At 35.3% G+C, this 24,574-nt stretch overlaps 1 protein-coding gene across 2 annotated transcripts in view; it reads left to right on the top strand.

Moving 5' to 3' along the window:
- Positions 1 to 24,446, top strand: part of LOC106879804 (uncharacterized) — a 27,294-nt gene extending 2,848 nt beyond the window's left edge. The window contains exons 2-9 of one of the 2 annotated variants that reach the window (XM_014929512.3): positions 9,000 to 9,041; positions 12,411 to 12,496; positions 13,464 to 13,637; positions 14,986 to 15,225; positions 16,678 to 16,911; positions 20,306 to 20,659; positions 21,727 to 21,799; positions 23,143 to 24,446. In XM_014929512.3, coding sequence (XP_014784998.1) covers positions 9,000 to 9,041; positions 12,411 to 12,496; positions 13,464 to 13,637; positions 14,986 to 15,225; positions 16,678 to 16,911; positions 20,306 to 20,659; positions 21,727 to 21,799; positions 23,143 to 24,125 — 2,186 coding nt within the window. In that variant the 3' untranslated portion in view covers positions 24,126 to 24,446. The remainder of the gene's footprint in view (positions 1 to 8,999; positions 9,042 to 12,410; positions 12,497 to 13,463; positions 13,638 to 14,985; positions 15,226 to 16,677; positions 16,912 to 20,305; positions 20,660 to 21,726; positions 21,800 to 23,142) is intronic. The other variant, XM_089338147.1, reaches the window with a different exon arrangement.
- The last annotated feature ends 128 nt before the right edge of the window (positions 24,447 to 24,574 follow it).

Below are 24,574 nucleotides of genomic sequence, written 5' to 3'. Positions count from 1 at the left end.
TCAGTGTCTGTAAGGAAATCATGACCAAAGAGAAAAGAATGGCAGTGTGATTGAAGGGTCTGTAGGTGCCCAGAGTGGTTAACATCAGTTACATCGCTCTCACCAGTATTAGAAATGGGCCTACTGATATCATGAGCTCTGTCCCTTCTCTTAACCCAAATTAGGATGTAGTTTATGTAAGTGTGAGTTCTCAACCGGCTTAAGTTTACTGTACAGATGTTATTATGTAATGTTTTGTCTCCTTAACATACCTCTCTGCTTAGTTATTTGATGGCATAATTACAATACTCTTTTGGGGGTGATAGATTTAATGTCACTTGGTTTAACATCACCACTTTGCCTTTAGGTACCTTTAGCAGAATCCATTTTGTTGGTCTGGGACTTTGAATGAGGATTATCTCCCTTCCACTTATTAGCCTCAGAAACACTGTAAAGGGTCATCATTGTTGTTCTTCCTCACAAAAGAGTTAACAAATAGGGACACTCAGATATTTTAATTTTTAACGTGTAAGAAATTTCCCTGGTAATACTCAAATACTGAATTTTTCTTGTTTGGAAAATAGTTTTTCTGTTTTTACTTGTTCCAGTCATTAGACTGTGGCTATGCTGGAGCATCGCCTTGAAGAATTTTAGTTGAATTAATCGACCCCCAGTACTTATTTTCTTTTTTAAAGCTTGGTACTTATTCTGTCAGTTTTTTTTGCCAAACTCCTAAGTCATGAGGATGTAAACATACCAACACTGGTTGTCAAGCAATGGTGGGAACAAGTACTCACACACACACACACACACACACACACACACACACACACACACACACACACACACACACACACAGATGATGGGCTTCTTTCAGTTTCTTTTTACCAAATCCACTCAGAAGGATTTGGCTGGCCTAAGGCTAAAAGGCACATGCCCAAGATGCCATACAAGATGCAACCCAGGATCATGTGGTTGGGATGCAAGCTTCTTACCACACAGTCACACCTTCTACTTATAATTTTTGTTTTAGTAAAAGTATTGTTAGTTATTATAGACCCTTTATAGGAGTTATAGCTTGTGTAAATATTGATACAACTGAGTTTTGTAAGGTAAATAAACAAGTTTTCTAAAGTAAATTTGAATTGCTTATTTTGTTGTTGTTTGCTGCTTCTCAACCCTGATCAAGCTGCCCTGTTGTGAAAGATGTTCCATACCATCTTTTTTTTTCTCCAAACATTGTATCTATCACTATATTAGTCCTTCTTTTCTTAAGATAGTAACTAGATGTGACTTGAGGGAAATTTCACTGCTATTTCTAGCAGGCCTGTTAACCATATTGAGAGACTTTATCCTTGTCTCATATTGCTTTTTGTTTCCCTAATCAGATCTGACCCGATGTCCTTTTTTCAGATTTAGTGCACCTAAGACTACATTAGCCAATTAAGAGAGTAGATTGTAATTTGAGGAAGATTTGGTATCTGGTTTGATTTAAATTGTTGAAGATTGAGGAAATGACCTAATGGGACCTTGTCCTCTTTTGGTACAGTAGCACCCTTTCTAATGTTTTGCAAATGCTGCCATTATTTATCTCTAAATTATCTCAGCTTGTAATCGCTGTTCATTGTAGTGACCCTCTGAAAGTATTTGGTGGTACCTTTTAGTGCAGTACCCCACCGTTTAATAATCCTGGGTTAGTGTATGCATATGTATATATTTTCAATATGTAGAACTATTAATCCAGACATGTTTTTTTTCCTCTCACTGTTAATTTTTTCTCTCTCTATCAGTTTCCCTCTCATCCCTTTCTGTCGAAGACTGTAGGCTATAAACAACAAAGACTTTTGCACCGGCGTCAAACTACTACACCTGCCTCTTGTTCCCTCACCTGTCTCTCACTTTTCTTTCCTGCACACCTGAACCAAATGTATATATATATATATACATGTGTGTGTGTGTATATATGTTATATGTATATATATATATATATATATATATATATATATATATATATATATAATAATAATAATAATATTAGGGACAAAATCCAAAATTACAGGTAAAAACTCAATTAAAATCAATTTATAAAAAATTAAAATTAAATTTTCATTGATGAGTTCTTGAAACTTGGTTATTTTCCCTAAAACTATATATTTTATATATATATATATATATATATATATATATGTGTGTGTATGGATATACAAATATGTATACACATATTTATATACATATATACACACACATATATACACACACATATATACATATATATACACACACACATATATATATATACACACACACACTCACACACACATATATACATATATATATTTACACACACACACACACACACACACACATATATATATACACACACACATATATATATATACATATATATATACACACATGCGATATGAAAGATGTTTCTAGTGCTTGGGCCATGTGAGGTGCAGAGAGCTGGACTGACCGTCATCTAGTGCGTGGAAAAATAGATTTTTTGATAATTCCTAAAAATCGACAGTCTGGTCATAAGGTAAATCTTCTTCAATAGCTCCTGTGAGAACAGCAAATGGACGTTTGCTTCTGACTGACACCGCTTCTGTTCATAAGTACTGGGTAGAACATTTTTCTGCACTTTGAATGGACCATCGTCTGCTGACATGAGGATGATAGAAAGAAAATCGAACACCTTCCAGTTATAGAAGAGATGGCATTTGAATCGACTCTAAATGACATTTATTTAACTGTGAATAAGCTGAATAACAACAAGTCTCCAGGGTCTGATGGAATCTGTGCAGAAGTCTTGAAATATGGGGATGATAAAATGTTTGAACTCTTAGATATATTAATTTGTCACTGTAGGAGAACTGAGAAAGTGCCTCAAGACTGGATTGATGCCATTTTAGTCTCCTTGTATAAATCAGGTCCAAAGGATTTGTGTGGTAATTTTTGTGGGATTTCGCTTTTGTCTGTGGTTGGAAAGGTACTTGCTTGCATTTTGTTAGAATGCTTAAATACCTTTATAGTTCCAAATATAGTGTCTGAGTCTCAGTGTGATTTTCATTCCTCCAGGGGCACAGACAATTACAAGAAAAGTGCATTGAACAGAATCTTGCTCTATACCATTGCTTTGCTGATTTGAGCAAAGCATTCAATACTATTAATCGAAATAGTGGCTAATTCTAACGAAAATAGGTTACTCAGAAAAATTTGTAAACATGATTAGGGCTTTGCGTCAAGATATGAAAGCTAGAGTTAACTTTCGTGGTAGGCTGTCTGAATCTTTTGCTGTGGAAAATGGAGTAAAGCAAGGAGACATTGATGCATCCACCCTCTTTGCAATATACTTTGCTGTCGTGTTGTCACATGCTTTTCAAAACTCTGAGGAGGGGATTTACATAAAATATCAAACAACAGGGAATGTTTTTAATCTGACCTGACTGAAATTCAAAATGAAGGTTTTTACTTCACTCATTAGGGAACTTTTGTACGCTGATGATGGTTGAGCAGTACAGCACAGTTAAATCTACATTGGCTCATATCATGTGAAAATGTTCAGTCATAGTACCAAGTCTTCTGGTCATTTGTTTTTATCTACCTCTCCATGTGTTTATTTGCACTGAAGTGAACTAGATTGTTGAATATAAGGTATCTTTGCTAAGAAGAAATGCAGCGTTTGTTCAGAAGATAGATTGACACTTTGTTTCTAACTTCCTGTCTACATGGCTGTTGCAGTGTATATGCTGTTGTTGTTTAGTCCTAGTCTGTCTTGCTCTATCAGGTCATCCCATAAGTTCTGTCTGATTTTACCTTTTTTAAAATTGAATGAAATTTAATAGTATTATAGAATGTCTAATGGAATTAAAAATTATTTTTATGCATTTGTGTACATTTAAACTAATTAAATATCATTTTACAGAATAGTAAGAATTAAAATTTCTTTGATTAAAACCCTTTCTAACATGGAAGTATCCAAAGAGCATTTGAGGCACATAATGCTTTATGAGTACAAAAAAGGAAACTCTGCAGCCGAAGCGACTCAAAACATACACTCAGTTTATGGGAAAGAATGCTTGAATGAAAGAACTTGCAGAAGATGGTTTGCAAAATTCAGAAGTGGAGATTTCAGTCTTGAAGATGAAGATAGAAAAGGATAAAAGGATGTCCAGTTGAGTTTGATGATAAGCTCCTTGAGGCATTACTTGAATAAAATCCTGCATTATCAGTTGAAGAATTGGCAATAAAGCTTAGTTCAAACCATACAACTGTTTATCATCATCTTCAACAACTTGGAAAGGTTCCTAAACTTGGAAAATGGGTGCCTCATGAATTGTCCGAAAGCAACCACAAGTCCCGAGTTGATCTGCTCTTCTCTCCATTCTTGCAAACTCATTTCACCCTTTCTGGATAGACTTGTGACTGGTGAAGAAAAATGGATCTTCTATCGAAATGTTAGACGTTGTAAACAGTGGCTTGGTAAAAGGGAAAAAGCTCAACCACAACCAAGAAGGGAACTTCATGGAAAAAGGTTCTTCTCTTTATCTGATGGGATTGCAACGGAATAATTCACTTTGAATTGTTACCATCTAATGCAACAATCAATGCTCAAATCTACTGTCAGCAATTAGAGTGTTTGAACCAAGCTTTGAAGGAAAAAAAAAGACCTGCTTTAGTGAATCGAAAAGGAGTGATGTTTCATCAGGACAATGCGTGACCCCACACTGCAAAGATCACATCACAGAAGATCGAAGAGCTTGGTTGGAAAAAAAATTCCTCATGCACCTTATAAACTTTAGCACTTAAACCAGTCATATCCAGCCAAAATATTCTACCTATTTTATACTCAAACTGGTTATATCTAACCTCTCCCCCCTTATCTTACTTTGTTATTCTAAAAATAAGCAATCACATCATCAAAATCTCGAAGCTACAATATCATTCATGGTCAATTCAAAACAATGTAAATGAATAAGCAATACATTTAACAAAGTAATCTGAATTTTTAAGGGTTAAATTCTGCTCTACTTTTTTTAGGCCTAACTACAGTTAAAGTAAAGTCTAGGAAGAATAATTTATTGATGAGTATGACACGAGTGAACTCAAAGGCACAGTTTTGAGTAATACAACTGCTTATTTGTAACATTGACTGACATTAGGTTAGGAATATAGGGTGAAAGATGCAGTCAATTTAACCAGAGCCAGTATTTGACAGGCACTATTTTATTGATACTGAAGGACCTAAAAGTGAAATTCGACCACAGTGAGACATGAGCTAAGAAAATAAAGAAACATTGTTAAATGCAATTTGTGTGTGTGTGTTTGTGTGTGTGTGATCCTTACAAGTTCTATTATCCATTAATTATAATGTTTGTGCTCTGCTAAACATATTCGAATCATTTTGCTGTGTCTGCTTGTTCCTTGCATGTGTAATCTGATATTCTAGTCATGATTTCCTATGCCCTGTGTCTCAGGATGATCACAACAGCGAGTAGTGAATACAAAATAAGGAATGAAAATTAATAATAATAATAATGATAATAATAATAATAATAATAATAGCTCTTCCATGATGTAATTATTTCAGTTTCAGTACACTGTCTCACAGTATAACTTGAAAGTAGTAGCAGTAGTAGTACTAATGGACTCTCCTGTTGAAGATGATGTATGTGAATTCAGTGATTGCTGAACAACCTGCACAAAATTTTTGTTTAGAGTGATCAAATGTATGTGCTGCACATTAGCTCGCTCCCTCTATCAAATTGACGTTGCCTGTATAGGTGCACAAGTGTACCACACATCAGATGTTGAAATAAATTGCAGAGCAATGTGAAATGAAGTGTTTTGCTCAAGAACACAACGCACTGCTAGGTTCAAAAAATCAAACCCATGATCTAGTGATTGAGAGTGTATCACCCAAACCACAGTAATAATACAACAGCAGCAGATGCAATAGCTGGGAAGTGAGACATCTACAACAATGGTGATTTGGTGCATTAAAAACTGACAAAATACATGATCAAAACCCTAGGATTCATACACAACGTACTACAGGGTATATGGAGTAGAGCAGGATTCATACATATATACTATATACAAAAATGCTACTATAAATACCACATATCATCATCATTATTTAACGTCCATTTTTCCATGTTGGCATGAGTTGGATGGTTTGACTGAAATCTGTTAAGCCAGGGAGCTGCACCAGGTTCCAATCTGATTTGGCAAGGTTTCTGCAGTTGGATGCCCTTCCTGACACCAACCACTATGTGAGTGTTGTGGGTGTTTTTTACGTGTCACTGGCATGGGTTCTACTGACTTGACACCGGCATTGGCCATGAATACAGTCTCACTTGGCTTGACATGTCTGCACAAGCCACAGGCACGTAAAGTATTCTCAATACAATAAGACCAGAAAAACGAACCAATACTCTGCATGTGTTGAAGTCATATAGAGCTGCATTTGATTTTGCATTGAAAGTATGCAGTAATAATAAAGTTACTGACATAATAATAATTATTTCTAACATTGGTACAGAGCTAGAAATTTGGCAGGGAGAAGCTAGTCAATTAGAGCCTTTTCAGTACTATTGGACTGGTACTTTATTACAGTTTTATATTTGGTACTTTATTGGTACTTATTATTTTTATTATTTGAATGTGGTACTTTATTATTTTGAGTCTGGAAGGATGAAATGCAAAGTTGGGTGAATTTGAGCTGAGAATATAATGAGCTGGAACAAGTACTACAGAGCATCTTATCCAATGCTCCAATGACTTTGCCATTAATAATGATATTATTAATGTATTTTCCACATGTGGCTATCATAGTAAGTCTATATTGGGGTTTATATAATTGAATATGTATATGTATGTTATCAGTCCTACAAGAATGAAAAGCAGAGTTTGTTCTCGTAATTACTACCCTTATATTAATCTCTATATATAGAATACCAAGTTATATGTCTCCTTTTTTGTTTGCTGATTTTCCTCTTGTCATGCTATAGGAATGTGGAATGAGAAAGCAATGACTGCACTGAGAGAGTGAGAAGAAACCTATAAAAAAGATATAAAGATAGGTAGATTAGACAGGCAGATAGTTAGGTGGGGGATTGGTGGCATAGAGGAGGGAGAGAGAGAAATAGGCAGCTGTCAAACAATAAGATGTGTACATAAAATGAAACACAAGAAAAGAATGGAACAAGGTTTGAAGCAGAAACATTAAGAATTACTGGAAAGACAGAAATAAACTGCATCATTTTTGACAGTTACTACATTAGTATTAATATTGTTCACTAAATCAGGATACGAAATATACTTGAATTTAGTTCTTATCGAAATGTAATCAGAGTCTATTAGAGAAATAATTCTATGAAAGTAATAGAGATTTTTGTGAAGTAGGTCTGTGTAGAAATGTGTCAGATCCAGTTTAGTATTCTGCATTGCTATTGATTAAGTATAAATTATTCAATACACTTATTACATATGATTGGCCTCAATTTTTTTTTTCCAACAAAGTTAATCAAGTCAATTTGACCTTAAGCAGTTGGTTGAATCATTGTTGATATTCCACTGTGTCCTGGTTTACTGCTGTTGTTAAGTCTTCGTTGCTATTCTACTTCATCCCTTTTCACTGTTGTTGTTTTATTGTCAGTCTGCCCTTGTTTATATACAAAAAAGATGGGATGGTGTTGACTCCAATTTCCTTGATTATAAATCTGCTCAATGATGGTTAACAGGAGTAAACTACAATTACATAAGAACCTGTTACAGTGCAACTGTACTCAGTAAAGTAACGAATCTGTAATTTTACAAATTTGTAGATATGTGAAGTTATATCAAATTCTTGGTTTTTTCCTTAGGCTTACACCTTTTTTTTACATCTGGGTTTTTAAGAAACTTTGTCAGTGAATGGTTTCAAATTTGTGTGGGTAAGGAGTTCTCCGGCCCTGGAGTAAAGAAATGATAAGGCAAAAATGAATTCATAGAAGAATTAGAACTTAGTGTAGTGACATAATTAACTAAATAATGTCTTTTTCTCCATCTGAGTCAATGTCACCACAACCCACTACTGACCAAAAAGAAAGAAAAAAAAAATGGAGATGAAAAGGAATTGTTCTGGTTCAGATTCTTTTCTTGAACTATTAGATTAAATAAATCTTCTTATATGCTAATGGAGAATCATTAGGATTTTGTTGCTTAGTAATGATGTTCCCAGAACAATCAGCTATCTATTTCTGGAAAGAAGCGAACAGAAACATATACTGTTAACCATTCTTTCTTTCATCAGATTTGAACTCATGTCCATTTTGTTCGTAGCCCAATACCATCGACTTGTTAAGATATGGAATGTATTATAATATATAATGATGGTGTTCCTTTGAGACCATCTTAGTATTACTGCATGTGAATAAACTGCTTTTAGGTTGTAGGCTCTATACACATCCCAACTTATTACCACTTCCTGACTTTCTTTTTATTGAAGTTCACTTTAAAGCATTTCACCCAGAAAATGTCAGTGTTATATCATGATCTCACAACACATTAGCATTTATTGCACTTTTCTACAAGGACCCAGTCTCTGTTGGTGATGCCTCAGGAGGCTACCCTACCAGCTGGTGCATGATCTCATATCCTCTTCTCTTTCAGTTTGTGTTTGATGCCTCTACAAGCATAGGATTTTGAGATCATTTGAGGCCAAATATTTATAACATGAAGCCTTTTCTAATGAGTTGAATTCAAAACATAATCAAAGCAGTTGAGCACTTATCTACTCATGCAGTTAAGATACAGAATAGTTTATAAAATAAATTATGAAAGTAAAGGTGCTGTCTTGATACCTTATCTTTATTACCATACATTGATTTATTGGGCTAATCTCCAATTGATAATAGAATAAGGATGATATATTAGATATGAAACTTTTTCTTGATATAATTAATAGCTGTTTCTGGTCACTCTGCACTTGTCCAGTGAGTTCATCTAATTTACTGTTTCTGCTTATATTGCAGTCATCAAGATTGAACATGCTGCAGTTCGGTCTTTGTGTACTGGTAAGTTTAAACATACATGTTGTGCAATCATTCCTCTTGTAAAGGTACTGATCACAGCATGACACTAACAGCAGATCCATTGCTTTATTACTGACTATGAAATATTTTTAAAAAATCATTTGTATATGTTTTACTTGTGATTTAAGAGATATGATGAAGAATTATTTGATGTAGATAGAAAACTTATACCATAATTATTTTTCATTATATTTTTACTGTGAGAAGAGGGAAAAAAAACTCCCTGAAACCAAGAGTCTCAATCCTGGAAAATGAAATCAAAGATAGGAGGACAGTAGATTCTTCAGCTGCAGAACTTTGTAATTGCTGATTTGATTTTTTCTTTCTTACCAATCCTTTTCCAGAATTATACATGAAATGCCATTACACATATTTACATCTTGAAGTCCTTTTTCTTTAGAGTTTTATCTTGCTAAAATGGACTTCACATATTTGGTCTGAGTGTGGATAAAAGAAACTCACAAAGACAGGCATTACTTATGAATGTGTTAAACAGCAGAGCACCCCTAAGTTAAGTATTTCTGCCAAATGAAGTTGTAATAAAAGAGGTATAGAATCTAGATAGACCAATGTCTGAAAATTGTGAGTGCAAGAGGATTTGTTGATCTAAATCATTTGTTACAAAATATTATGTAATATCAAGTATAGTCTCTTGGAAAAATAAATGTTGCAGAGGTATAATTGCTGAGTGAACTATAAGCATGCAGATCTTGAGTTCAAATCTACTACAGGTATTTTGTTGCATATTGAAGCAGTGCACTTAATTATACATACCTCAGTTCATCTAGTCTGAAATACATATCCACATCCTCTTGACATATTATTCCAGGGAAATATATTTCTCATCTGCTGAAATTGACCAGCAAACCTATTATATTTAAAGTGATGGTTTTAATATTTTGGCTAATGCCCATAGATAACGCATGAATGACATAATTTTGTATCTTTTCTCTTAAAATATATGTATAGTTCCAGTCTTGCCAGGATTGTCTTTGTCTTTCATCTTACCAGTGCCAATAATATAAGTACTGGTAATGAACTAGAGTTCTACCCCATAACACTACATGAATACATTGCACATAGGTACTCTTCGTTTACCACATACATATCCTTCATGCACACACACACAAACAAAAACCTGGTATCATGAACTTCGCTCTCATTTTTTTCCTCTCTTCATTATTCTCCTTTTACTCTTCTTTTTTCACTTTTTCTCCTTCCCTCTCAGTTTTCCTACTTATTCTCTCCTTCCTTCCCTCCCTCTCTCTCTCTAGCCTCTCTCTCTCTCTCCCCTCTTTCTCTCTCCTGCTCTCTTTCTCTGTTTAATCTCATTGTAATCTAGATTGTGCCTCCGCTTCTAGTCATCCCGTTCTACTTCTCTCTCATTCTACTTGTGACTTGCCATGTGAACAGACATCCTTTCTCTCTTTTCCTGCCTCTCAATTCCTTTTTCTTCTCATTGATGAAGGTATCACCCATCCAAAACACAAGATTTTCTTTGGTGTATTAAGCTACATTGTACACTTCTTTGTTTGTTGTTTTTTTCACTTTATATTATATTTCCACACTTTGCAAGAACATATTTTTGTATGTCTGGCTCTATATGTTTTTTTCTTTTTCCTCACATTTTCATTGTGTGATGTTTACCTATAATTATGTTCTATAACCCTATGGCTTTCCAACTCCAGTTTCCATATAGGTTTTTTTCTCTTTTTTAGATTTCTCTTTTCTTTCTTCCTCCTATTAATGGCAATTCTGAGAATATAGTGGTACTTGCTACTGCTGGTATCTGAATTTTTATCATTCTTCTCAGATATAGGTACACCATAAATTTCAACAGTTTCTTGACCTATCAGTGTTAGTGACTCTGATGTTGGTATAGATCTTATGAAACTAACTAGACGCTTTGTTTCAATGGTCACTCTAGATGTTTTCCTAACAGTACATCAACTTAACATTATTTATTACCCTAATCTTCTAAGCCACTCCTACTTATTGTATTTATAAGATTCTAATTGGCTAGATATACTGTATTACTTTTGTTGATTGTTTTGGAGTGGCAACTGGTGGTACATATATAGTTGTCCTTTGCTTTACTCATGTATTTGCTTCTGAGAATCATCATGCAGACTGAAAATATGTAAATTGAGGCACACAGATTTGAATAATAATAGGAATAAAAAAAAGCAAAAGAAAAAAATAGAAGTTTTTGTAGTATTTCTAAAAATACAATTATTTTATGTGTATGTGTAAGTGCCTATGTCTACAATAATGTTTAGACTTGTACAAGAACCATTGTTGTTAATATTTGTCACTATGTCTGGTAACTTAGTTTGAAAACAGTAATTTAATGCAATACAGCATAATAATAATGTGATTCAATATTTAGATGCTTTCAATTCACTAACAATTTTTCTTTTCTTGATATAAAAGTTCTCTTTCAGAACAGACTGTTTTCATCAGCATTAAATACTTGTTTTGATGAATAAAATTGTAATGTTTTAGCTAATTTTTATACAAGTTACTGTGCTGTTTTTTTTATTAACTTCTTGCATGCTTTTTGATATTATATTAAGGTGAAAGCTTTGATTTTTTAAAAAATCTTTGACCCCATCCCTTATTCCCAAAAGTCCAGGCTGTAGTTGTTTAGATGTTTGATTTATAAAGTTGATTTCACTTAAAATTCTTATTGCTACTTGTCATAAAGCAAAGTTATCCAAAATAAAGCTTTTTCCATTGTTCCATAATGTTACAAAACATATATCAATACATGCTTTAAACTTACTGAAGATCTTCCAGTTATACTAGCTTTAATATCTTCTCTCTTTCTTTTCATTGTTGCTTAAACAATTGCTTCATTTCAGTTATTTAAGAGATGAGGAATTATGTACATTATTTACAATTGACAGATGATGATGATGTCTTTGCTGCAGCTTGTGGAGTTCACTCACCCTTCATTTCTTTCATTTTATTTATGCTCTTTTATGCTCATTTATGCTCATTTATGCTCTTTTATTTTTACCTGATGTTTTATCGATTCTACCATCAGCTGTCATGTACAAGGGAGTGCTGAAAAGTTCCTGGCTTTAAGGTTATCATGAAAGGCCTGCTTGGAGTCCCAACCTTCCCAGTTCTTTTACAAGGCTTAGAAAAACTGAAGGATGGTTGCAATAGGTGTGTGAATTTGAGAAAGGAGTATATTCAATAAAGTCATAATTAACTGATCCTCCCATATTTTCTTTTACTCAAAGTCAGGAACTTTTCGGCACCCCACTCGCATAATCTGCAGAAGTATAATATTGAGATTATTTCATGGTGTGTTATTAGTGTATTTTTTTTATCAATTTGTAGGTTCTATCAATGGGGAAACAACTCATGGACAAGAAAACATGTTAACTTTTGGTGACCTTGAAGAAGATGTGAAACCGCTAAATTTGGTGAGCTTAAACTAACTGTTACTCATTTTTCTTTCAAATTTATATTTGTTTTCTAATTGATGATGTTGTTGTTTAGCTCAGAATCAGCTTTGGTTGAACAGATTTATCATCAAAAGTGTTGCAGTCCCGACCATTTAGTTTTTTTCCAGACTTAGTGCATTTAGGAAGACATTAATTTAGTCTTTGCTTTAAAAATTAGGCGCTGTACTTAAACTACAGGTTTCTCTTTCTATAGTTATAAAAAGTAATTAATGTGACTAGTTTCAGTTGATTTTAATGCTTCATCAGACATTTTTGATGTAGGCCTCCATGTTGAGTCTGAGGCCATGTGGGAAGATGAATGAAGGCATAATGTTGCCATCACCAGTGATCACTCCAAGCACCATAATGTTGACTGAATGTTTGATTTTTATCCCTCTCAGTACATGTCCCCAAATTGACACTCAAACATTCTGAAATGTTCATATTGGAGCTTCTGGTGCAAATGCCAAGCAGTACAGCATGTCATTTCCAAATTTCTGGCAGAAGGAATTGTGTCATGATGCTGTTTTTCTCACAGACAGTGCCCAACTGACCCTACTATACTTTGTAGTCAACAAAATCAAAAACAAACAATGCACCTGCACGAAATTAAAGATATAAAATGGCGACTATTTACCACATTAAAAGCACCCAGTACTCTGCTGAGTGGTTGTTATCAGGAAGGGCATCCAACTGTAGAAATCATATCGGAACAAACTATGGAGCTTGGTGTGGTTCCTGGCCTTACCAGCTCTGGTCAAACTGTCGAACCCATGCCAACATGAAAAGCGGATGTTAAATGATGATGATGATGATTATATATATATATATATATATATATATACACTTTAAAAAAAGACTGGTCACCATCGCCACCACCACCATCACCATAATGTTTTCTGATAAATTTATATATTATACAGGGTTTTTTTCTTTTATCCTTCAGGTTACTGATGGTCATCCAATGACCACAACAGCAGCAACAGTTCAACAAACAGGGTGTGTTACAACAGCAGTTACAACACCCAGTGCCCAAACAATACATCATATCATTCCTCAATCCATTTCCATGCCTCCCACTGGTTATATCATCCAAGGACAGTTTGGCCAGCAAACTGTGGTAAGACATTGTCTTTTTTTCTTCTTCTACTGTAGTTGATATCAGAGAGCTTGGAAGGACTGGCACCACTTTTCAAACTCTTCTAACTCTATATATTGACTAATGAACTGGTGTTGATTTTAAATTAATTTGTTGATTGGATGATGATTTGGGAAATACAGAGATATTTAAACAGATCAAAGAATAGAACAGCACACGTGTGTGTGTGTGTGTGTGTGTGTGTGTGTTTCTGTCTCTTTGTCTATCTCACATTGATGCAGTCACTACACATATCAAGGAAACAATGTTCTACATCATGCTTTCTTGCCTTGAATAGCATTCATTTACTTAAAAACCTTCAAAGTTACTACAATTTTTAATGAGCTCTCCTTGTGATCTTCATACACATAACATACCTGAAACTGTTCTCCAGAGTCTAACTTGCTCTTCAGAGCCATGTAATACATCAGGTGGTCTGATAATTTTCTTCTCACGCACAGCATATTTCCAGAGGTCTCGGTCAGAAGTCATCGCCTCGGTGAGGCCCAGTGTTTGAAGGTTGTGCCTCACCACCTCATCCCAGGTCTTCCTGGGCCTCACTCTTCCACAGGTTCCCTCAACCGCTAGGGTGTGGCACTTTTTCACACAGCTATCCTCATCCATTCTCGCTACATGACCATACCAGCGCAATCGTCTCTCTTGCACACCACAACTGATGCTTCATAAGTTCAACTTTTCTCTCAAGGTACTAATACTCTGTCTAGTATGCACACTGACATTACACATCCATTGGAACATACTGGCTTCATTCCTTACGAGCCTACGCATGTCCTCAGCAGTCACAGCCCATGTTTCACTGCCATGAAGCATGGCTGTTTGTACACATGCGTCATACAGTCTGCCTTTTACTCTGAGAGAGAGACCCTTTGTCACCAGCAGAGGTAAGAGCTCTCTGAACTTTGCCCAGGCTATTCTTATTCTAGCAGCTACACTTTCAGCGTACCCTCCCCCACTACTAACTTGGTCACCTAGATAGCGGAAGCTGTCAACCACTTCTAGTTTTTGTCCCTGGAATGTGATACAAATTGTTTTCTGCATATTTACAGTGTTTATAGCTCCTGAACATCTGCTACATACAAAAACTATCTTGCTACTTAGCCTTCCTTTGATATTGCTGCACCTCTTATGTGTCTATAGTTTGCACTGGGTGCATCTTATAGAGTTTCTACCTACACCTTTTCTACAAATCGAGCAGGGCCATCTACCTGAAGGTGTTTGTGTTTTGTCTACCTTCTAACTTATTATTATTATTATTATTATTACCATTATTATTATTATTTAACTCTTAACTATTTAATTTGTTTGCCAGATCCCCATTTCTGCTAATCTGTCCTCTGGACTTTCCCTCTCAACTCATGATCTTCAGCAACTTCATCAACAACTTCAGCAACAACTTCAACATCAACAGCAACTTCAGCAGCAACATCAGGCAGCAGCCAATGTTGTACAGGCAGCCTTATTACAACAGCAACAGCAGCAACAACAACAACAGCAGCAACAACAGCAACAATCTCCGACAGTGGCTACCGTGGTTACGCAAGCATGTCAGGTTAATTCAGTTCAGTTTTTCTATTTTTGTAATTTTTTTTTTTATTTCAATCTCTGAAATTATAAATTTTGAAATTACAAATTAGGAAAACTAAGATATTTTCATAAACTGGAGTTTTATTAAAATGAATGTATTTAAAAATAAAAAAAATCAAACTGAAAGTGAGATTTAAGCTTAGATTAAAATTTTATTTAAATGAACAAGAATGAAGTCAAGGTAAGAACCCCCCCCCCCCCAAAAAAAAACTGAGCATGAATGTATGTTTAAATCATATTTTAAAGATGTTCAAAGTTTTTTTTTTAAGGCTGTAATCAGAATATTTGAGTATATATACTAAGCAAAGAAGTAATGAGTTAATGACTCCTTGAGCTGTTTGATTTCAAGTAACCAAAAGGTATGCATATTCAGTTAAGAAGGCTTATTTTACAGCCACTTGCTTCTCAGTTTCAAAGCACCAGGTGAAATCTTGGACATGGTGCTTCTACCATAATTGTTTTGCACCAAAATATATGAACACTTCCTTCTCCCTGAAATGCAGTTGTTCTGTGATTGGCTCTTTGGTTATTTGTAGTCAACAGCAATATTCTTCACCAGTCCACTCTGCTGTGTGTGCGTGTGTGTGTGTGTGTGTGTGTGTGTGTGTGTGTGTGTTCTTGTGTTGGGGCAGTGTGATGATTCACAATTATCATGCTACGTAAATTATCATTTTAAGGGTTGGTGACAGAAAGGGCATCTGCAAGCATGTGAAGTGGATGTTAAAAACGATGATGATATGATGCTAGAGTCACATCATCATCATCATCATCAATTACTTCAACTCTCAAATGGTGATCTAAGGGCACCATTTAGGTGTTGTGTTATGTGATTAATATCTTAGTCTAATTAGGCTATCAAGTAATTTAAAAACTTTTTTTATTAATTTTTTCTCAGTGTTTCAACATTTCAATGTATTGGCTAACTTAATCTCTTTAATATTTAATTTTACTAAGGTGGTAAGCTAGCAGAAATGTAAGCACGCTGGACAAAATGTTTAGCAGTATTTCATTTGTCTTTACATTCTGAGTTCAAATTCTGCTGAGGTCGACTTTACCTTGCATCCTTCCTGGGTTGATGAAATAAGTACCAGTTGATGTAATTGACTTATCCTCTCCCCTGAAATTGCTAGCCTCCTGCCAAAATTTGAAATCAATATTCAATGTTACTAAAGCAGCATTTTGTTTGTCATTATGTTCTGAGTTCAAATTCTGCCAAGATCAACTTTGCTTTTCATCCTTTTCAGGGTTGATAAAATAAGCACCAGTTGAGCACTGGAGTCAATGTAATCGACTTACCCCTGCCCCCAAAAATTGCTGGTGTTGTGCCAAAATTTGAAACCAATATTAAATATTACTTGAAGATATTTCATACACTCCTTCTTCATTTACATAACTGTTTACATTTTCTGTTGACCAGATTACACAGCAGCCTCAGCCACAACGTGTGCAAGCAGCCACAGTACAAACTTCTCCAATTGTACCTAAAGCTCAAACACAAGTTACGTATTCTACAGCTTCCACAGCACCTCAGGTTGTGACTACTACTCCTCCACAGCAAGCAACTCCATACCAAGGAATGCAGCAGTTCGTTCTGGTCAACCCTGCCCAACTACCTTCAAGCTTACAACCACAATTCATTTTACAGAATTCGGTAACCTTATCAGAACTTTTACGTTCTTATCTTTTATTTTTTACTTGTTTCAGACATTGGACTGCAGTCATGTTGGGGGCACAGCTTTGATGGGTTTAGTCAAACAAATCAACCCCAGTACTTGCACACAGAGTTTCTGTCTACCAAATTCACTCACAAGGCATTGGTTAGCTTGCAAGTTATAATACAAAATACTTAAGGCACCCCACAGTGGGACTGAACCTCAAAGTGCATGGTTGCACAGTGAGCTTCTTAACCACACAACTATGCCTGTAGCTCAGAAAAATATTACCTCGCAACTAGAGCTAACAAGTCTTCACAAGCATAGTTTAGTATCCAATGAAAGAAAGGTACACCTAAATGGGCTGGTTACACCACCGGCATAGGCCACAGGTTATGGTCTCACTTGGCCTGCCAGGTCTTCTCTTATTTGCCAACATAAGGTGGCAGTTCCACGCAGGACTGTTATTACCTTTTAACCCCAGGAAAACATCTTTCTCAGGTGGTTTATTGACACACAACCTGTGTCTGATATATTGTGAGTAATATATCAAACACAGGTTGTGTGTTAATGACTAGCTGGGAAAGTTGTTTTCCTGGGGTTAAAAGATAATAACATAGTTCTGCGTAGAACTGCCACCTTATGTTGGCAATTAGACTTTACTGTTCAGTAATGTTATGATTTAAATCTCATTTAGAGATTTTAAAACTAGCTATATACATAAAATATTCATGGCTGTCTGATGATCGGTTACATAAAATTATCACAGTTTGTGGTTTTTCAGCTTCAGTAATACACACACACACACAAAATGATATTAGTGATTATATGGTTTTATTCGAAGTTTCTAGTCTACAAATTATAATTTTCGATCTTGATCAGAGTTTTCAGCAATGTATGGTTAAATAAATAAAAAAAAATCAAAAGGGGCATAACTCATTCTATACCAATCTTGATTGTTAGGGGGGAGTTATTTCTCTTGGGTTGGTTTAACCGACGGGCATAACGGACATACTACATGTGACTAGATTAGTGGTAGAGGGGAATGTTAAACTACTTGTTATCGGGTAATGAGTATAGAACAGTTAATTGGTTGAAGTTATGAAAGTATTAAAGAATTTATTGCTGTATATCATAGAAATTTACCAGCGGAGTACATGTAAATAACAGCTGCTTAAGTGTAAGCAAGGAGTATCTGATAGAGGATGAAAAGCAAGGAGAGAATAAAGCCTAATCGAACATGATAAATAGTTATGTATTAATCCTTTCAAGTAATTGGTAGTATAATCTTTCAGTTTTTCAACGAATATTTATCGGAGTGGTGACACTTTTGCGAAAAACCGCTAAGCTGACATTTTCATAATCTAGAATCATTGAGTTTCTTTGAGTATGAGATCGTTTTCATTTATAACATTTTTTTGTGACTATCATAGTTTGAGGATCATCGACTTGATGTTGAATCCAGTTGCATGTTCTTTCAAATTGGATAATTTTGTTGCCCCTCTCATCTCTATACTGCTGAAGGAAGAAGTGCAAAGTATTGTTTGAATTTTCTTCCCACCATACTTACATAGTGTTTACACATGCTACACAGATTTCCATCGTCTGTGATTAGATTGGCAATAATATCGAAGAAATTTACAGTATTTAAGTAAGTGGTAATAGCTATTTTTCAGACCAGAATATAGATGGTATTTCCTAATTGCATCAGACACATGTCCTTTAGCTTCTGCCATATAACCAACATATCATTTTTATTGTAGTGAATAGGATAAAATGTCTCTATTAAACTACTTAATACTGATATTGAATGAACTTGTGGAAGTTTGATTATTTTAACTGAAGCAGAATGTTTGTTGAAGAGTAGGTTTTTTTTTCCCTGTATACATGATGATATTGAAATCATTATCATCCGTGTATCTTAATGAAAACTAGAGTGTTGATGAATAGAGGTTTCAAGATTAGGGGATAAGATTTGACAATATAACATTATGTAAACTTGGTGTCATTTTAATTATTATTATTATTATTATTAAACCTGCTTAGGACTCCAGTACTGATATTTCTGTACTGGAGGTTGGTTAACTTCTTACATTTCATTTTAATTATTACATGAGATTTTCTTAATAATTAACCTGACCTTGGCTTTTGTGGGATTAATTATTGGAAACAAAATTCACTGTATGGCTCTTGAGTGTGATGTACATTTGTATTTAGCTAAACATTCTAATCAGTTGTCTAATTTAAGGTTATAAGCTATATTTTTGGTTCAGTATTTTTATTATTGCAAATCTGTGCTTAACCTTTTTCCATACTTTTGATTAATGCTTTTATTTAGGTGTTGGTTAATGTTTCAAGCATCATTACACTTTTTTTAAAAAATTTCTTAAAATTTTAAGTAACAGATTCAAGTTTGTTTTTGAAGGTATTGGTTTACTTATGGAAATTTATGTGGGCTATCATATCTTAGAAGTCCTTGATTCTTGTCGGCAATTAAGTGTCTATACATTGTAGTAGTAGACAGGTGTGTCTATGATTTGAGTCTATGATCCATAATCTGAGTCGCAGAAGAAAGCTTTCCTTTGCATACATTTGACTACTTCTGTTAACTTATCCAGGAAAGTTTTCATATAGTGTATATTACATGAAGTGAGAAGGTTCTTTGTGGAGTGGGTTAAGCTGTATTGATCAATACTTGGTATTATAGATTTTGGTCTGCCATATAATACGCTGTGATATATCACAAATCATCAGATGGGATTTATAATAGGGAAGTGCAATGGACACCAACACAACATGTTTTACATATACAAGAAAAGGCATAGATAATGGTCTATACTTATTTCTTTATTTGTGCATTTTTGACATACAGCTGTTTCTGATATGCATTACAGGTGTGTTTATGGTTCTATTTACTCAATTGGCCTCATTATTAAATACATAAGACCCATAATCTGCGACAGCAGTGTTAAGACTGATCCTTCTAGTGGTGTAAAGCACTTGTGGCAGTGCCATGTAAAAGTACTCACGGGGTGTCACGTAAAAGTGCCTGTGTGCTGCAACATAAAAGTGCCCATGCACTGCCATGTAAAAGCACCCAGCACACTCTGTAAAGTGGTTGGTGTTAGGAAGGGCATCCAGCTATAGAAACCTATGCCAAATCAGACTGGAGTCTAGTGTGGCTTCCCGGCTTGCCAGCTCTGGTCACACCATCCAACTCGTGCCAACATGGACAATGGACGTTAGATGATGATGATGATGATGTGTGTGCATATATTTATTTATATACTTATATAGGTCTTCTGGATCCAGTGTTAAGTACATACAAGAACAACATAGTTTTCTTTTCATTCCTTCAGCATTTATCTTTTGCTTTTTTTTTTCTCTCTTCAGGGAATTTCAATGATGACAGCAACTGCTCTTGCTGCAGCCCAACAGCAACAGCAACAACAGCAACAAGCAGCTGCAGCAGTAGCTGCAGCAGCATCAGTTGTAACACAACCAGCAGTGAATATAGTTGGCCAAAGTGGAGGACAGGTAGTGAGTAGTAGTACAGCAGTTCAATTAACAACAGCATCACAGACAATTAGTACCCAATCAGTTCCTTCCATCACAACTGCCACATCACCGTCTACTGCTACTGTTAGTGCAATGTCAGCTGGTTCAACTGGAACTAACACTACAAATTTGACCTCATCAATCTTAGTGTCTTCCCCGTCACCATCACAAGTCCCCCTTTCAATCCAGGTAATTATCTTCATTAAATAATGGCAAATTGTTGATTTCTAACATTGGGGTTCAAATTCTTCCAAAGTTGACTTTGCCTTTCCTCCTTTTAGGTTCAGTAAAATAAGTTCCAGTCATGAACTGGAGTTGATGTAATTGACTTCTCCTTCCCCTAAAAACTGCTGACCCTGTGCCAAAATTTGAAACCATTATTATTCAAGACATGTATGAAGGTGTTTGAGTAACCAAAACAGAGTGCTGCATTTATACTAATGTTGCTTTACATTTTGAGTTAAAATCCTGCTGAAACTAACTTTTATTTCCTGGGTTGGTGGAAGGAGAATGAGTTAAATTGTACTGGGATCAATTCAGATATTCATATCCTGGTCGTGACCTGTCAAAATTATGAATCCAGAAATTACTTCCAATGTTATAAGAACAATCCATTGTTTAGACCTAAAATTGTACAGCAATGTGAAAACTTAAATGTTCTTATTTATCCTCAGTTAAATGTGGATGTACTGTTAGAACAAACTATACTGTGGAAGTTACAATGAGAGAGACTCTCATATTGGCTTTTGGTGCAAAATGCACTCTTGTTTATGAGAGTTTCTCTCATGGTATCTACTGCAGTATAGTTTGTTCTATCAAAACATCCATGTTTAAGTGGGGATAAATTTTACCTCTTGGTTGAAATCAATACTCGCTTTGTTGCTAATAGATATTTTTAAAAATGTTCTTGATCAATGAATACTCATGAAGTTTATTTCATATTCTTAGCAGTTGGTTCAAGTATTGCTTAATATAATGAATGTATACCCTTATTGGATTCTTGCTGAAAGATTTGTTTTAGTTTTCCAGAGTTTTGCCATGACAATCCAGTTATAATAGCTATATCCTAGAAGAGCCTTTGTAACAATTTAAAAATACATATGCTATTATATTTTCCTTTGTATGTAATTCTGTTAGAGCATTATATAATAAAAAGTATTTAAAGATTTTATTGACTTGGTCACCAACACTAATCCAGTTGCCAGACATGTAAGGATCCAGTTACATTTTTCTTTTTATTCCTTTTAATCTTGTAGGCTGAAGAAAGCATCGACTTAGAAGAACTGGAGCAATTTGCAAAGACATTCAAACGTCGACGAATAGAACTTGGTAAGTATGTGACTGCTTGTTAACATTTTGATGGAGTTTTGTGGAGGACTCATCTTTATACTTTCCAAATATTATCTCACATTTCTGTTGTTTCTTAATTATTTTCTGGGAAGAATATCAATTAACAGTCCTCTTTAGCTTGTGTTTTAATTTTTGTTACACAAACTCTAACTGCTGCTTACTTAGTGGAATCACATGGTTCCAGGTTCAGTCCCACTGCATGGCACCTTGAGCAAGTAACTTCTACTATAGCCCCAGGTCAAACAAAGCCTTCTGTGTGAATTCAGTAAATGAAAACTGAAAGAAGCTTGCTGTGTGCATGTGTGTATGTATGTGTGTGTATCTGTCTGTCTGTCTGTCTGTCTATCTATCTTTCTTTCTTTACATATGTGCTTACATATGAGTGTTTGTGTCTCCTTAGCTTGATATTGTGTGATAGTTATAAAATGAATGTCACTGTCATACAAGCAATTTCATTCATTTCCAGTATTCCACAAGAACATACCTGGGCATAGGGAAATATTACCTTGCTTGGAAATAGGTGAGAGTTACAACAGGAAGAGCATCTGGCCAGAGAAAATCTGCATCAATAAACTCCATCCAACCCATACAAGCATGGAAAAATGGACATTAAAATAATGATTATGATGATGATAATCCAGTCAAGGATTGCCATTAGATTTCACTAACATCATCCTGTACAACTTTAAGCAACATTAGCTAGGAAAAGTACTTCTCTAACTTACCAATGCTACATTCTTTGACCCCCAGAGGAGGAGGAGGAGGGGACCCAAATTTATATCAACATATACTTTGATTCTTTGGACATCCAGAAGTATATATTTTAATTTTTCCTGGTATAATTTCTCAGATTGATTCTCGCTATCTATTAAAAAAAAAACCCCAAAAAACATGTAGAAGACTCAGAATAATTAATGTAGATAAAGTGTATTGATTCTCATAAGTGCAGGTATGGCTGTGGGATTAAGAAGCTTGCTTTTTGACCATGTGGCTTCAAGTTCAGTCCCACTGTGCAGCACCTTAGACATGTGTCTTTTACTTTAGCTCCAGACCAACTAATGTATTATGAGTGAGTTTTGTTGATGGAAACTCTGCATAAGTCCATTGTTGAATAAGTACTAGATTTAAAAAAGAAAATGAAAAGTATTGAGGTCAATTTGCCACTAATATAGATTTTAAAATTCTGTTTGAAGTCTTCTATTTGTGTATTTTCCTTTGCGTGTGTGTGTGTGTGTGTGTGTGTAGCAAGTCATTCTATGTGAACTGATTTTAAAGTTGATATTTTTTCTTCAAATCTCATTCAGTTAAACTTTTTCTTTTAGGTTTCACGCAAGGTGATGTTGGTTTAGCCATGGGCAAATTATATGGACATGATTTTAGCCAAACTACAATATCCCGTTTTGAAGCTCTTAACCTCAGTTTTAAAAATATGTGTAAACTAAAGCCCCTTCTGCAGAAATGGTTAGCAGATGCTGATTCTATATCCTCAAATCCTTCTTCTGTTCCGGGTTCTCCTGTTACGGCAGAATCCATTGGTCGCCGGCGCAAGAAGCGGACCAGCATAGAGTCATCAATTCGTGTAGCATTGGAGAAGAGTTTTATCCAGAACCCCAAACCATCTTCGGAAGAGATCTCAATGCTGGCTGACAACCTCACAATGGAGAAGGAAGTTGTTCGTGTCTGGTTCTGCAATCGGCGTCAAAAAGAGAAGAGGATAAATCCACCCAGCTCACTGTCTGGGCCGCAACTGCAAATCGTGCACAATATAACAAATGCTGACCATAACATTGTCAGTGCAGTCCAACCACCCATGACCTCTGCCCAAATTATGAATAGTGTACTCTCTAATGTGACAGCAGCAGCCAATGGTCGCACCACTACAACTACTACAACTGCTACTACCACTACTACAGGCAGAGAATATGTGACTAATACCAATAACACCACTATTACAACTACTCCCAACAATGCTGTTGTTAATACTAGTACAGCAATGACGTCACTAGTAACATCAATCCCAACACTAACTGTAAGTACCCCACTGAACATGAGCACAGGGACAAACCTGGTGCTTGCTGCCAGTCACACTGAACGGAATTCCTCATCAGTCAGTGAAGCTGGTACACACATCACCACTACCTCACCTCCATCATCCACACAGTCACCATCTTTTACCATAGCTACCACTGCCACTTCATCTTCTGGACTAACGCTTTCTCTTGGCACACAGTCGTCAGCTTCATGTAATCCGAACCACGTTTCTATAGCAACAAGCTTAGACAGTCACTCGAGTGAAGTGTCATAGCCAAGCTCTGCCTTGTACTTGACTTGAGCAACACTCACTAATGAGAGTGTTTTATAATATTGTTTGTCTGCCAGTATGGAAGTTTTTCTTTTTTTTTTTTTCTGTATTGATGCATGTCTGAGCATTGGTGTAAATGTGAATGCTGCCACATTCTGTGTGCAACCTTGTCTACCTCTTAACTACTTAACCACACATTTGAACTATTAGCTGTTGCTATACACATAGCACAGCTCAACAGTGCAGTACTCTATCTTATTACAACAATACAATACAGTACAGGTTTTCACATTATTCCAACACATATGTAATATATATATATATATATATATATATATATATATATACATGCACATATACATAAACATGTGCATATGTATGTGCATGTTTATAAGCACACACATACAAACAAGAAAAAGTTATTCAGTATCTAGTTAATAATAATAATAATG

Source organism: Octopus bimaculoides, chromosome 20 (genome assembly GCF_046866305.1).
Source record: "Octopus bimaculoides isolate indiv1 chromosome 20, ASM4686630v1, whole genome shotgun sequence".
NCBI lineage: Eukaryota > Metazoa > Mollusca > Cephalopoda > Octopoda > Octopodidae > Octopus > Octopus bimaculoides.
Note: the sequence above shows the minus strand (reverse complement) of the source record. Positions and strands in the feature narration are given on the sequence as shown.